At 45.4% G+C, this 15,997-nt stretch overlaps 1 protein-coding gene across 1 annotated transcript in view; it reads right to left on the bottom strand.

Moving 5' to 3' along the window:
* Positions 1–8,229: 8,229 nt before the first annotated feature.
* Positions 8,230–15,997, bottom strand: part of IL2RA (interleukin 2 receptor subunit alpha) — a 41,958-nt gene continuing 34,190 nt past the window's right edge. The window contains exons 5-8 of the mRNA XM_007167442.2: positions 15,653–15,739; positions 15,238–15,309; positions 13,970–14,036; positions 8,230–8,489 (exon numbers count right to left, since the gene is read on the bottom strand). Coding sequence (XP_007167504.2) covers positions 8,465–8,489; positions 13,970–14,036; positions 15,238–15,309; positions 15,653–15,739 — 251 coding nt within the window. The 3' untranslated portion in view covers positions 8,230–8,464. The remainder of the gene's footprint in view (positions 8,490–13,969; positions 14,037–15,237; positions 15,310–15,652; positions 15,740–15,997) is intronic.

Genomic DNA, 15,997 nt, shown 5'->3' with positions numbered 1-15,997 from the left:
TTCAGTCAGAGACCAGTCCCCCACCCCAACCCCCCAAAAACCCTGAACCCTGCCAGGAATTTCAGACAGAGGTGAATTTTTTAGAAAGCGTTTTATTGGGGGGGGGGGGTTAATTGAAACTGCACATATTTGAAGCATACAATTTGATATGTTTTGACATGTCTGCACCTGTAAAACCACAATCACACAAATGCCCCTTTGTAGTCCTCACTGTGCCCCTCCCTGCCCCTCCCCTGACCATCTGCTTTCTGTCACTGTATATTAGTTTGCATTTTACAGAAATTTATATAAAATAAATGGAATCAAGCAGTAAATACTCTTTAAAAATTGTGGTTAAAAACATATAACACAAAATGCACCGTTTTACCCATTTTTAAGTGTACAGTTCGTAGCATTAAGTACATTCAGAATGTTCTGCGACCATCACCACCATCCATCTTCAGAACTCTTTTCATCTTGCAAAATTGAAATTTTGTACCCGTTGAACAGTAACTCACCGTTCCCTACTCCCTGCAGCCCTGACAACCCCCATTCTACTTCATGTCTCTGATTCTGACTAAGTACCTCATATTAGTGGAATCAGACAGTATTTGTGTTTTGTGATTGGCTTATTTCATTAGCACAATGCCCTCAAGATTCATCCATGTTGTTGCATATTGCAAAATTTTCTTCGTTTTTTAAGGCTGCATAATATTCCATCGTGTAGATAGACCACACCTTATTTATCCATTCATCTGTTGATGGACACTTAGGTTGCTTCCATGTTTTAGCTATTATGAATAACGCTGCCATGAACGCGGGTGTACAAATATCTTCTTGAGACCCTGCTTTCAGTTCTTTAGGGTATACACCCAGAAGTGGGATTACTGGATCATATGTAGTTCTATTTTTTAGTTTTTTGAAACTCCATACTGTTTTCTGTAGTGGCTGCACCATTTCACATTCCCACCAACAGTGCACAATTTCTCCACATTTTTGCCACCACTTGTTCTTTTTTTTTTTTTTAATTAAAAAATTTTTTTGCCTGCGTTGGGTCTTTGTCACTGCACGCAGGCTTTCTCTAGTTGCAGCGAGCTGGGACTACTCTTCATTGCAGTGCGTGGGCCTCTCATTGCCATGGCTTCTCTTGTTGTGGAGCACGGGCTCTAGGGCGCACACGGGCTTCAGTAGTTGTGGCGTGCATGCTCAGTAGTTGTGGCTCACAGGCTGTAGAGCGCAGGCACCATAGTTGTGGCGCACGGGCTTCGTTTCTCCACGGCATGTGGGATCTTCCCAGACCAGGGATTGAACCCATGTCCCTTGCAGTGGCAGGTGGATTCTTAACCACTGCACCACCAGGGAAGTCCCATTTTTCTGTTTTTTTGATAATAGCCATCCTGATGGGTATGAGGTGGCATCCCATTGTAGTGTTAATTTGCATTTCCTTAAGATAAGGGATGTTGAATATCCGGGACTATACTTATGGCTGATTCTGGAGGAAACTATTGCTGCTATAGAAATCAATGCTGTTGTAACTGCAAAACATTTTGGAGCCTATAGTGGCAGTCAACCACTGTTCCCTTTACCAAGGCTGCCAAAGGCTGCTGGAGCCTACAGCCATCTCTCGCTGATGGAGATGCTGCTAAAAGCAGAAAGGAATGCTTATGGCTTCTCTTTTTTCATCTGCCTTCCAAACTCTTCTTAGGACTTCCCACTGGCCACCTAGCCCATGGCTGGGGCAAGAGCATCTGGGAAGTGTAATTTGCAAAGACTCAGACCCTGACAGCCGGGAACAGGGCATGGAAGGACAGGAAGTCATCCACATATCTGCTGCTGCATCTTTTACTTCTTTGCTGATTAATGGTATTTACCTGCACAATTAATCACTTTGCTCTAAAGCATTTACTCCACTGAAGATTTCAAACCCTTTATACCTTCTCTTATTAGGGTCTATTCTGTCAAGGTAATCTGAAGAGCTTAAACCAGATTTTCTGTTCCGAGTCTGCTAATGGAAAACACCTAGCCACCCACCTTGCCTGACTGCTTGAAGGTAGTTATTAGCCTTTTTTTTTTTTTTTCCAGATGGAATATTCTCTTAACCTACCCTCGTATCAGTAGGATAACATCATATAACTAGGATAACATTGTAGAAGAAGAGGTCATGGGTTTTGCATGGCACTCCTTCAAAGGAGGAATGGAATAACAAAGGGATTGGCTTTGAAAATCTCAGCAGCTCTCTCTTTCTGATTCCTGACTAGCTGGAAAGTACCGTCTGCAAGGAACATCCCCATGTGAGCCCATATTTTTGGAAAGCCTTCAGGGACACCTTAAATTAACTACAGTCATTCTCTGAAGATCAGTAAGGGAGTAGTCAAATTAGTGCAGAGAATTGATGCCATTTTCTCTGATATACTTGTTCACCTCCTGGAGGGAGAATTTTTTTAGATAACATTTGTGGAACAGAAAACATGTACTTAACTTGAAAGTCTGCTTAAATGTCATATGCTTATGTATACGTATAGCTGATTCACTTTGTGATAGCAGCAGAAACCAACACACCATTGTAAGGCAATTATACTCCAATAAAGATGTTAAAAAAATAAAAAATAAAAGGAGAATATTAAAAAAAAGTCCTATGCTAATTCTTGTCCCATTTTCCACTGAAAATATTTTGATACCGATATGACTGTATAAGCCAAATTTGGGGGAGGTGCATGTAGGGTGGATGATTGTTATGGGATGTTGATACAGCTGCTCTAATGAGGGCAAAGGTCACAGTGGCCTAAAGGGGAGGGTATTTCTTTTTATTTTTTTTTTGGTAGTTATAACTGTTATAAATATCACATCTGCATTTTATTTTTTTAAAAAAACTTTTTATTTTATATTGGAGTATAGTTGATTAACAGTGTTGTGTTAGTTTCAGGTGTACAGCAAAGTGATTCAGTTATACATACACATATATCTATTCTTTTTCAAATTCTTTTCCCATTTGGGTTGTTACAGAATATTGAGCGGAGTTCCCTGTGCTGTACATCAGGTCCTTGTTGGTTATCTATTTTAATATAGTAGTGTGTGTACATGTCAATCCCAAACTCCCAACCTATCCCTAGAGGAGGGTATTTCTGTCTCATGTCCAGTGCAAGAGTAAACAGCTCTGGCATGGCCCCTCCATGTCAGACATCCAGGCTCCTTTGGTTTTATTTCCCTGTTAAACTTAATGTGTAGTTTTTAATTCCACTGCTTGTTCTAGCTCCCACCACCAAGACCACCTGCCAGCCAGTGGAAGAGGGGAGGAAGGGCAAGGCACACCTGTTCTCTTCAAGCGCACCTTAGAAACTGCTCACTTTACTGCACGAGTAAAGAACTCGTCTCATGAGTCAGAACTTGTCTCACGAGTCAGAACTTAGTCACGTGGCCCATTTAGCTGCTGGGGAGGCTGGCAAACGTAATCCTCAGCTGGGGGAGGGCTGTGTGCCACTAAAACCCGGGCTTTCATTACCAAGGGAAGACTGGATTTAGGGGTCATAGCAATCTCTGTCAGAATAATTTATTTTCCATAGTTGTTTTAAATTCCCAGTCTGACATCTCTGCCGTATCTGAATTTGGTTCTGATGCTGGCTTTGTCTCTTCAGACTGCATTTTATGCCTTTTAGCATGCCTTGTAATTTCTTTCTTTTTTTTTTTGGCTGGGCTGCGGGGCTTGAGGTATCTTAGTTCCCTGACCAGGGATTGAGCCCAGGCCCTTGGCAATGAAATCGCCGAGTCCTAACCACTGGACCACCAGGGAACTCCCTAGCATGCCTTGTAATTTTTTGTTGAAAGCTGGATGTGATGTACTAGGTAAAAGGAACTGAGGTAGGTAGGCCTTATGGTGTGAGGCTTTGTGTTTGTCTGCCTAGGAATTAGGCTGTGTTTAGCGTTTACTATACCTGTGGAGGCTGAAATTGCCTATGGTGTCATTGTTTTTATCTCCCTGGCTTTCCCTGGGTTTTCTCTGGCTTTCCCTAGAGACTTTTTCTTAAATAATGTCTAAGATGTGTGGGTCTTTGGGCTGTGTTTCCCTGTTATCATACAGGAGCCATACTGATGTGATGGTGAGGTGTGGGGGAGGGATTGTCTTACAATTATCTTACAATTGTCTTACAATTAGGGATTACCTCTCCTTAGTGAGCCTGGGGCTGTGCTTCTCCCCCAACCCCTCAGGTGGAATAGAAAGCCTGGATAGGAATCCAGGAGCCTGGAGTTGATATTTCCCTTCCCCCATGTGGAAGGTAGAGCAGGTCAGAGTTTGGCATTTCCCTTCCCTCTGGTGCGTTAGGCTTAGATAAAACCCAAGATAGTTAGGGAAGCAGTTTCTCCCAGGGACAGGCCTCCTTAAGGAGAGCAGAGTGTCTGGTATATTTCAAAATTGGTTCCTTTGCCCCCTCCCCCTGCTGCAAGCATGAGGGGGTTTTCTCTGACCATCACCATGAGGACCTGGTTCACCCCCGGGAGGTAAAACTCATGGAGACGTCGGGCCTCCTATGACTGGACCCCTGGAGTTTATACCTCCCAGAATTGTCCACACCGAGCCTCCAGCAGTCATGGGTTTAGGTTTCCCTGCCCCAGAGTCTGCTCCTGGCCTTCTGCTCCAGGAGGCCGTTGATTCTTTGCATTCACCTGTCTGTCACTTCACTTTGGGGGCAGAGCTTTGCCCTGTGACTGACGGATCTGAGAAGAGTCACTGCTGTTCAGTTTGTTCAGGGTTTTCTTCTTACCCCAGCCCCTGGAAACTGCTAATTTGCTTTCTGTCTCTTTGGAGCTGCCTATTCTGGACATTTCACATAAAAGGAATCATACAGCATGTGACCTTTTGTGTCTGGCTTCTTTCACTTGGTATAATGTTCTTTAGGCTCATCTATGCTGTAGCCTTTATCAGGACTTGATTCCTTTCTATGGCAGAGTCATATTGCAGTGTGTGGAGAGACCATGGTTTGCTTATCCATTCTTCCATTGGTAGGCCCTTTGGGTTGTTTCCATCTCTTGACTGTTTGGCTGTGATGCTGTTATGAGCAGTCGTATACAAGCTTCTGTGCAGACACGGGTTTTCTTCCTTCCTGCGGAACATGCCCAGGAGTGGAAGTGCAGGGCCATCTGGTAATTCTTTAACTTTTTGAGGAACAACCACCACAATGGCTGCACCATTTTACATTCCCTCCAGCAATGTATGAGGGTTCCTGTTTCTCCACATCCTTGTCAACATTTGTTATCTCCTCTTTTTTTTTCCCTTAAAGTTGTCTTAACAGTTATGAAGTGGTATCTCACCATGGTTTTGATTTGCATTTCTTTTTAAAAAAATTTTTATTGAAATATAGTTGATTTACAGTGTTGTGTGAGTTTCAGGTGTACAGCAAAGTGATTCAGTTATATATATATAATATATATTCTTTTTTTACATTCTCTTCCATTATAGGTTATTACAAGATATTGACGATAGTTTCTTGTTCTATACAGTAGGTCCTTGTTGGTTATCTATTTTATATATAGTAGTGTGTATATTTTAATCCCAAGCTCCTAATTTATTCCCCCCCCCCCCGTTTTGGTAACCATCAGTTTGTTTTCTATGTTTGTGAGTCCTTTTCTGTTTTGTAAATAAATTCATTTGTATCATATTTTTTTTTAGATTCCACATATAAGTGATATCATATGATATTTGTCTTTCTCTGTCTGGCTTACTTCACTCAGTATTATAATCTCTAGGTTCATCCATGTTGCTGCAAAGGGCATTATTTTATTCTTTTTTATGGCTGAGTAATATTCCATTATATATATATGTATATATGTATATATGTATATATATATCTATATATATATATATATATATATATCTGATTTGCATTTCTGAAATGACCAATGATGATGTGCTTGTTAGCCATCTGTCAGGACCTCTTCATATTATTAAAAAGTATTGAGGCTCCTCAAAACTTTTTGTTATGTAGTTACATCTAGTGATACTTAGACACTAAAACCAAGAAATTTAAAAAATATTATTTATTAATTCTTCTATAAACAGCAGTAATAAACTCATTATATGTTAACACCAGAGCGATGACATCATCACATATCATGTAGCTTCTGGAAAACTCCACCATACATTTGTAAGAGAATGAGAGTGAAAAAGGTAAATAACATCTTAATCACAGCTGACCCTTGAACAACACTGGAGTTGGGAGCAATGACCCTCTGTGCAGTAAAAAATCATGTGTAAGTTATAGTTGGCCTTCCGTATGTATCTGTGGTTCCTCTGTATCCCTGATTCTGCATCTGCGGATTCAACCAACCATGGATTGTGTAGCACTGTAGAATTTACTTTAAAAAAAAATCCACATGTAAGTGGACTCGTGCAGTTCAAACCCGTGTTGTTCAAGGGTCAACTGTATTATGGAAAAATTTTGATCTCATAGACCTCCCTCCCCCAAAATGAGTAATGATAATCCAATTTTATTCAAGTAAGATAAATAAGATTAAAAAAAATTTTTTTCTGGTCTTAAATTCCTCTTAACATTAGTTTCCCCAGAAAACATATACTTGGGGGATGTTGACGATGGAACCTGATGGTACTTGGTTGGTCATAGAAAGGACAGAAAATGGTTCTTTAATCTAGATATGGACCTGCTGACTCCTGCCCATTTTTTTCGTAACATTTTCCTGCCCTTTCAGAAATGAAAACTGGCTGCTGATTTAAATTTTTCATTAATCTTCATTATGTGATTTTGTTTAACCTGGACATCTAAGTCAAATGCTTGAGAATTGAGATTTTTGGCAAGAGTCTGAATCTGCACTGAAATCTCAGCCCCTGAGGCTGATTTTTCCAGTGAGAGTTGAGGGTGCAGGCATAAACCCCGTGCTTCTCAAAGTGTGGCCCTGGACCAGCATCATCAGCATCACCTGTAACCTGTTAGAAATGTAAATTCTCAGGCCCCACCCCAGACCTAGTAACTCAGAAACTCTGGAGGTGGGCCCAGCCTGCCGTGTTTTTTTTGTTTGTTTGTTTTGTTTTTTATTTTTGGCTGCGTTGGGTCTTCGTTGCTGCGCGCGGGCTTTCTCTAGTTTCAGAGAGCGGGGCTACTCTTCGTTGCAGTGCGTGAGCTTCTCATTGTGGTGGCTTCTCTTGTTGTGGAGCACGGGCTCTAGGTGTGCGGGCTTCAGTAGTTGTGGCATGCGGCCTCTGTAGTTGTGACTTGCGGGATCTAGAGCGCAGGCTCGGTAGTTGTGGTGCACGGGCTTAGTTGCTCTGCGGCATGTGGGATCATCCCGGACCAGGGATCAAACCCGTGTCCCCTGCATTGGCAGGCGGATTCTTAACCACTGCGCACAGGGAAGTCCCTCCTTCTATGTTTTAACAAGGCCTCCAGGTGATTTTGGTTTGCTCAACGTTGTGCTAACAGTTTGAGGATCACTGGTGTGACCTTGTGCATAATTACATGCTCTCCCTCCTCCGCCCCCAACTTCCTTCTTTCTTTCCTTCCATAAACATTGAATGTATTGCTCCCTTATCAGTGTTTTTATGACACTTCTTTGAAAATGTACACATTTGCACATTGTGTGTCTGTCTGTAAACATCAAATTTGTGCTGGCCAAACACAGAGTATCATTTATAGCAATCCGAGAGAAACTAACTCTTGAAGTGGCCCATCAGTCACATACAGCTGAAGCTTTTTGACTGGGATAATCCATTACCTAGGACCTAGCTTAGGCCCCTTCTCCCGACATAACTCCAGTGAAATCTTTTCAAATATTGAAGCTCTACAGTTCCAAGGGCTGGTTGCCCTCTTTTGGTATTACCCAAAGACTATTCCCCCATGGACTCTGTTCTTTAGAAACTCAGAATTGAAGGTTCAGTGGAGGGGGGCTAGTTTAGAGCACTGAGCTAAGGTCAAAAGGATTCCTAGTTACCAGTCCAGAGTTCTTAGGGGGCATTCATTAAAGGATGTGATCAGGAGAATGGGCTAGTCAACCAGAGGCTGGGAAAGGACCTACGTGGACCGAGGAACAAGGTCCAGTTACATAGGGTAGAGAGCGTGTGTGTCTATTTACATTAGTGCTAGGGTTTTCCTTGGGATTTCTAAACTGGGAAGTTGGGATGAACTTAGCATGAAGCTGCTCTTCTTTGTATTATACATGGTATGGAGAGAGTTCCATGCCGGTCATGCTTTAATGAACACATACACATGAAAATAGGACCAAGAGTTCTGGTTTTTCCTCCCCGTTCCTCCAGTGACCTTGGACTTGCTGCCTACACACAGGTCAAGCTCACTCGTTGATACTACAGAGCTGGCTTCACGATGGGGTTGCAGGTTCCTGGTGTCCTGTGATGTGACTTCAGAGCTTTCCAGAACCCATGGGATCAGGAGATGCCTCTTGGATGAGTGTTTAGCTGCCTTGATTTTGATTGTGGTCCATGACATCTGCGGGTTCTTCTTGGCTTCTTCTTGCCCTTGGTTTTCTAGATTGTCCTTCTATTCTTCTTCCTGTAGTGATATAACAAGTCATAGTCATGGGTGTAATACCGCACCAAGAAGAATGTGGTCTGCGCCCCAAACTGATGTGGATGGAGCATTCAATAGAGGCCCCCATTGACCGCTAACTTTAAATCCCACCCCAGGATACTGTGACTTTCCACATGCTGACCACCCCTCTAGAGGTCAAGACTGGCAGCCCCGTGGTCCTCAGTGTGATGATCCAATCACTGTGCGGTGAGTGGGGCTGAGAAAGAGCCTGAGACCCGGACCATTACAGGTGTGGAGGCTGGGTGGGTCTTAGGGAAGGGGCTACAGGAGGGGGTCTGCTCCAGGGCTACTCCCCACGGGGTACATGACCCTCACGTTACATGTCATCCTAGTGTGTAGTGACAACAGTCCCCCGTAACACTCTAACATCTGGTGTCATCCCCAAGTCAACCCTCTTCCTTAACCCTCACTTCTGATCAGCCACCAAATCCTGCTAACTTGACTCACGTATTTCTCGATATTTTTCCTCCTTTTTTTTTTTAGAGATTAGAGTTTATTTATTTATTTATTTATTTATTTATTTATTTTTGGCGGTGTTGGGTCTTCGTTTCTGTGCGGGGCTTTCTCTAGTTGCGGCGAGCGGGGACCACTCTTCATCGCGGTGCTCGGGCTTCTCACTATCGCGGCCTCTCTTGTTGCGGAGCACAGGCTCCAGACGCGCAGGCTCAGTAGTTGTGGCTCACGGGCCTAGTTGCCCCGCGGCATGTGGGATCTTCCCAGACCAGGGCTCGAACCCGTGTCCCCTGCATTGGCAGGCAGATTCTCAACCACTGCGCCACCAAGGAAGCCCCTTTTTTTTTTTTAATTTATTTTTAATTTATTTATTTTTGGCTGTGTTGGGTCTTCGTTGCTGTGCGTGGGCTTTCTCTAGTTGCGGTGAGCGGGGGCTACTCTTCATTGTGGTGCACGGGCTTCTCACTGCGGTGGCTTCTCTTGTTGTGGAGCACAGGCTCTAGGCGCGTGGGCTTCAGTAATTGTGGCTCGCGTGCTCTAGAGTGCAGACTCAGGAGTTGTGGCACACGGGCTTAGTTGCTCCGCGGCATGTGGGATCTTCCCAGACCAGGGCTCGAACCCATGTCCCCTGCATTGGCAGGATTCTTAACCACTGCGCCACCAGGGAAGTCCTTTTCCTCCTTTTTAACTTATGTCCACTGACCTAGTTTATGCTCTCCTCGTCCCCTGTGTGGATCTATTCCATCGTAACATAATCAAACTGCCACCACCATTACCCACCTTAAATCCAGCCTCTATTGTGGCCGGACTGTTCAGAGGGCCAGTGCTACCATTTATCGCATAATCAAGCTTCTGTGGCTCGCTGTAGTCCTCAGGATCGGGCCCAAGCTCCTCAGTCTGGCCTGATCTTCCAGGACTTGGTCCCTGGCCATCCCCACAGCACCACTGTCACCACTGCCCCGTGCACTTTACACCCCAGTGTTCAGAACTGCTAGATCCTCCCAGACGTCCTCATGCCCTTCAGGCTGCCTTACTTCTCCTCCTGCCCCTCTGCCTTGCAGCTTCTCCTGCCATTCTTTATCTGGCCGCTGGTATCAGCTCTGAAAGCCTTCTGGGTGTCCCCATATAGGATTAGGTGTCCTTTCTCTTCGTTCCTGTAACACGTCAATCTTAGGCTTTAACAAATTACATTTAAAGTCTCAATTTTTTTCCCCTTCTCCTCCACTGATCTGTAAGCTCCTGAGAGCAGGGGCCATTCTTATTCATCCTTAGGCCCCTGGCAAGTGCCTGGTACATAGGAGATATTCTCGTAGTCATTTTAAAATTGAGATATAATTGACATAGAACATCGTGGAAGTTTAAGGTGTACCGTGTGTTGATTTGATACATTTATATATTGAGATGTAATGAATACCGTGGTGTTAAAGCTAACACTTCCATCATATCACATAACTGTCATTTCTTCTTGGTGGTGAGAACATTTAAGATCTAGTCTCTTAGCAACTTTTAAGTATATAATACAGTGTTGTTGATTATGATCACCTCTGCTGTGCATTAGATTCCCCAGAACTTATTCATCTTCTAACTGCAAGTTTGTACCCTTTGACCAGCATCTACATAGGAGAGATATCCTATCAAATTTTTTTGGAAGTATACGGAAGACAATAGCTACATAAAAGGAATAATAAAACCAACTAGCTGTGCTAAGGGGTTTTCATGAATTGAAAACTCCTAGTTTTCTAGCTGGCGCTGTACCATAAGAACTTTCTGTGGTGATGGGAATGTTTTGTATCTATGTTGTCTAATAACGCGGCCACGTGTGACTATCAAACACCTGAAATGTGGCTAGTGCAACGCGTAGACCGAATTTTTAATTGTATTTAATTTATTTAAGTTTAAACTTAAATATCCACACGTGGCTAGTGGCGACCCTATCAGACAGTACAATCCTAGGCTTCCCCAGCCCTTCCTCAGCCCATGGGAACATCTGGTTACTTCCTAACTTGCTCAGAGCTCCCATGGGGCAAGGCTCCAAGAACTGGTGTGTTGGCAAATGTTTAACAACCAGCTCTCTGAAAAAGGCTGCCCGTTTCCATGGTGTGAAAACTCCCACCACTCCCAGTTTTAAGCTACCTTGAATACAGAGTTGGGAAGAGACGTGCAATATAAAACCATCATATAGATAGTATTTCCTCGATACAGATACACAGATGCAAATAACCCTGAGAATAAAGTAGTAAAATGCAGTAAAACAATTAGAAAGTGATTAATTTTGAGTACTTATTAACTTTGTTTTCTCTTTTAATAAATTTATTTATTTATTCATTTTTGGCTGCATTGTGTCTTCGTTGCTGTGCGCGGGCTTCTCATTGGCGGTGGTTTCTCTTGTTGTGGAGCACAGGCTCTAGGCTCATGGGTTCAGTAGCTGTGGCTCGTGGGCTCTAGAGAGCAGGCTCAGTAGTTGTGGCGCACGGGCTTAGTTGCTCCACAGCATGTGGGATTTTCCTGGACTGGGGATCGAACCCTTGTCCCCTGCATTGGCAGGTGGATTCTTAACCACTGCGCCACGAGGGAAGTCCCTGATTTTGTTTTTAATATAATTTATTTAACTGTAAGTTTGTATACTTTAATTTTTAATAATGGCTATGCTTAAAAGCAGTTCTCAAAATTCCAGAACATCTAGCTTTTGGCTCTCAGGAGCTGGTGTACGTCAGCTCCTAGTAATTGCTTTAAAAAATTTAAAAAATCAAATGTAGTATTTCTGTTTGGCCACAAGAGGGCACGAGAAGATGAAATTCAATTCTAGGAAGGCTTTGGGACCAGCTCTCTGGGTCAGTTTGAGGTGTCTGTTTAGGTCTCCTGGAAGACTGCAATTCTGGGAGATCTTGGAAACTCATATAGTTTCATGCAGCTCTTGGTTTCACAACATCAAGTCCAAACCTTTCCCACTCCCAAATAGCTTCATCCTTTTGTGTCCGAAGGTTTGGGTCTTTAAGCTACCAAATACAAAGATCCTTGATAGGTATTAGGTCCTGTCAGTGAGGGAAGGAGAGGATCTGTGTGTGGGGTAAAGATAACGTCTTGGGCAATTTACCTGCATCATCTCACGGAATCCTATAAAAACGCCTCAGGAATCAGCTAACACGTAGAGGGATTGGTAGGTTGCCGGGTATGCGAATAATTCCTAACACAACAACCCTAGAGGGTTTCTCCTTTGCGTTGCAATCATTTGTGCTTTTTAATTGACACAAGGAAAACCAGGAGTTTATCGTGGGCCTGTCGATCAAGATAAGAATGGAAGGAATCTGATGATTTCTCTCTGGCTAGGCAGGCTGTGGGGTCGGAGGGCTTTGGTTCTTGGCGGGGTGGGGGGTGACCCTCTGTCTTCTCAGGGTCTTCTGGGGGGTTTATATCAGGGTTGGCAGAGTGCACTCGGTGTGGAGGGGGTAGGGGATGCCCTGGGAGGTGGGGAGAGTGACAAGCTAGGTCTCCATAGTCCTCTGTCTAAAGGGAGGAAGAGACTGACTCTGTGTGTGTGTGTGTGTGTGTGTGTGTGTGTGTGTGTGTGAGAAATGATTTCACTCTCTTGATTCTTAACACTGTTAGTGCAGTGGGTCTCAAAGTTTGGTCCCTGGACCAGCAGCATTGGCATCACCGGGGCATTTGTTAGACATGTAAAATTTCAGGCCCCACCCCAGACCTGCTGAATCAGGGACTTTGGGGGTAGGCTTGGCAGGCTCTGCTTTAAGAAGCCCACAGGGAATTAGGAATTTGGGATTAACAGATACTATATATAGAATAGATAAACAATGAAAACCTACTGTATAGCACAGAGAATTATATTCAGTATCTTGTGATAACCTATAATGGAAAAGAATCTGAAAAAGTATATATACGTGTATTTATATGTATCTGAATCACTTTGCTGTAAACCTGAAACACTGTAAATCAACTGTACTTCAATTAAAAAAAACAAGCTCCCCTGGGAGATTCTGAGGCACTCACGTTTCAGAACCATGGGTCCAGCTCGGGGTTATCTAAACTGGATGTGTATGTATTAGATGCGACTGAGGAGCTTTTAAAAAGTACTAACGTCCCAGTAACAACAGGGCATACAGTACGTACATGGTCCCATTTACATGAACTGTCCAGAACGGGCAAATCCATAGAGATGGAACGTAGATCGGTGGTGGCCAGGGAATTGGGGGGGGGGGGGAATGGGGAATTGGGAAATGTGGGTTTTCTTTTTGGGGTGATGGAATGTTCTGGAATTAGATACTAGTGGTGTATCACAACAGTGCTGAAAACCACTGAATTACACACTTTAAAATGGTTAAAATGAAGAATTTTATCTCAATTAAAAAAAAAAAAGTACTGATGTCTGAGGCCCACCCAAGCATTGGTATTTTTAAAATCTCTCCAGGTTGTTCTCCTCTGCAGCCAGGGAGAGTTAACGCAAATAAGTCCACATGTGGGGTCGTGTGGGTCAGGTTCCCGGTCTAGGGGGCTCTGGTGTGAGCGTCTGCATTGGGGGGTGGGGAGCGCAGGAGAGGACCAGGGCGGACGCTGCCCTTGGTTCTCTGCTGCCGGGTGACAGGGGCAAAGAGGTCCTGGGCACTAGACAGAGGTTGCAGTTTGGGCCTCTGCTGTGCAACCTTGTCCACGTTGCTTAACCTGCCGGAGCTGCTGTAGCAAAGGTTTCAGGTTGCCATAATGTTCGCAAGATAAGCATGGACCCTGGCATACAGTAGGCGCTCAGTGGATGTTCGCTTCCTTGGCTTTCCCATTTCCCTGCGGCTGTAATTCTGTGGGTCGACTCTGGGAAGGCATGCACTGGCCAGTTCTCCCTCTGCTGCTCCCCAAACCCCTGGTCGTCAGGGAGGAAGTGGGTGGGCTGGGGGGAGGGGGTCCCTGCCCAGGTGCTTTCCTGCGCGGCGCTCCCCCTCCCCCCAGAGTGGGCGGGGCTTCCTCGCTCACCCGGGACTCACCATCTCTGCTGCCAGGTGAGGCCGCTCAGGAGGAGAATGCTGATGAGTAGCAGGATGCAGCCGGCCACTGTGGACGGAGAGGCAGGTCAGGGAAGGGGGCCCCGGGGCTGAGAGCCCGTCCCCTTGTATCCGTCCCCGCCCCCAGCAAAGGGCTCGCGGAGCGGTGAGCGCTGCGGTTTGTGCCGCCCCTTTTCAGAACGCGGCTCCCTCCCGGCAGAGTTTCCCTGGAGGCTCCAGGACCAGGGCCGGGGGTGTGGATTGGAAGGGCACAAGCCTTTCCGCAGGGGGCTGCACTCTTTCCGCGGGGAGCAGCTGACAGGCACCCTCTTCAGAAAGGTTCAGAGTCCCGGCCTCAGTTAAAGAGGCCCTGAGTGAGGCCCGCGATGGGTAAAAGAAATGTTGAAATATAAAGGTACATGATAAACACTTAGCATCTCCTGAAAGTGTTCTGTTTCCCAGATGCTGCTTTCCTGTGGTCCTGAAGCTGTCAAGTTATCCATACGTCCATCTGTCTATGTGTCTTAGACGTGCCTCAAAGCCTGCTTTTCTCCACTCACCCCCCGCCCCTTATGAGATATAATTGACGTGTAACATTGTCTAAGTTTAAGGTGTGCAATGTGTTGCTTTGATACACTTATACATTGCAAAATGTATTGTAATTACCATTTCTTTTTTGGGCCAAGAACATTTCAGATTTACTCTTAGCAACTTTCAAGTCTGCAATACAGCGTTGTTAGCTGTGAACACCACACTCTACGTTCGATCCCCAGACTTGCTCCTCTTCTCACTGGAAGTTTGTGCCCTCGGACACCCACCTCCCCATTTACCCCACCTCCAGCCCCTGGTCACCAGTATTCTGCTCTGTTTCTAAGAGCTCGGTTTTGGTCTTTGTTTTGTTTTTTTCTCAAAGCCCGTTTTTGCCTCCCACCAGGAAACACCTGGAGTGTTGATGGCATGCTTCTTCTCTCTTCCGCTGGTTCTACCACATCCCCGCACCCTGGCCTCCCCTCACACGCAGGTGCCGGGTATTTCGTCCTCTAGGATCTGGTCGGGAGGCACTGGCTGAGGCTGGTTTGAGACCTCACTCCTAACTCACTACAACCGGTGCCTGTGATTCCGAGTCATGTTACTATCTGGATTCGTCTTTGACTTTTATAAACATTATATAGTGTAAAGAGCTAGTTTATAGTAACTAACCAAGCAACTCACCAACCCACCAAGCAAACGTCCCCTGGTCTCTGTCTGGTGCACGTTTTGTCACTACCCACCTGCGATCTGATACTCGGTTGTAAATATGAACGTATCCATGGTCGCAGCCACTTCTGTGGGTGTTTGGAAATCTGTGCAAAAGAGAGAGAAGGGTGCTAGTCACTGCTGGTCGTGGGGCTGCACAGGGCTGGGAGAGTCCAGGCTTCTCGGGGCTGGGGGCTCAGAGGCTACTGGAGAGCTAGGAGAGACCAGGGGAGCCTGGGGCCAACATTTGAACATTTCGTTCTGCTGCCTCGAGGCGCCGCCCTCGTCCTGTTTCTCCTCCGACACTGGCGGTGTTTGAGGACTGGGAGGTTGCACGCAGGTGTGTGATCATCTCTAGCACCTACGGGCAGCTCCAGGCCAACTCCTCCCCTTATCCTGCATCATGGTTTAATAGCCAACCTTTTATCTTCCAAGAAACTCCAGCTGTACCTGTGGTACCTGCCATCCTCGTTGTTAAGGGAAAAGAAGTTTCACTGCCAGGGGGAGCATCTGTGCTCTCCTGAGGCTCTTCATCACCTGGAAGAGAGAGTAAGGATGCTTGTGGAACAGAAGGTGCGAGTGGAGGTCTCATGTCCACCCCCTCCCTGGCCCCCTCAGCTGACCCCAGATGCACTAGCTGAGGTGTGAGTCTCAGTTCTCGGTTCCCCATTAGGGTCACAACGAAGTGGCTCAGTGGCCGCAGCAGAGCAGGAGGGAGGGAATTTTGTGACCCTGACCCTGGTTTTCTACAGAACTCTGAGCAACTTTCTCCCCACGCTGCCTACTCAGCTCTGG

Source organism: Balaenoptera acutorostrata, chromosome 3 (assembly GCF_949987535.1).
Source record: "Balaenoptera acutorostrata chromosome 3, mBalAcu1.1, whole genome shotgun sequence".
Classification (NCBI taxonomy): Eukaryota; Metazoa; Chordata; class Mammalia; order Artiodactyla; family Balaenopteridae; genus Balaenoptera; species Balaenoptera acutorostrata.
The sequence above is the reverse complement of the archived record's forward strand: the minus strand, read 5'-3'. Positions and strand labels throughout refer to the sequence as shown.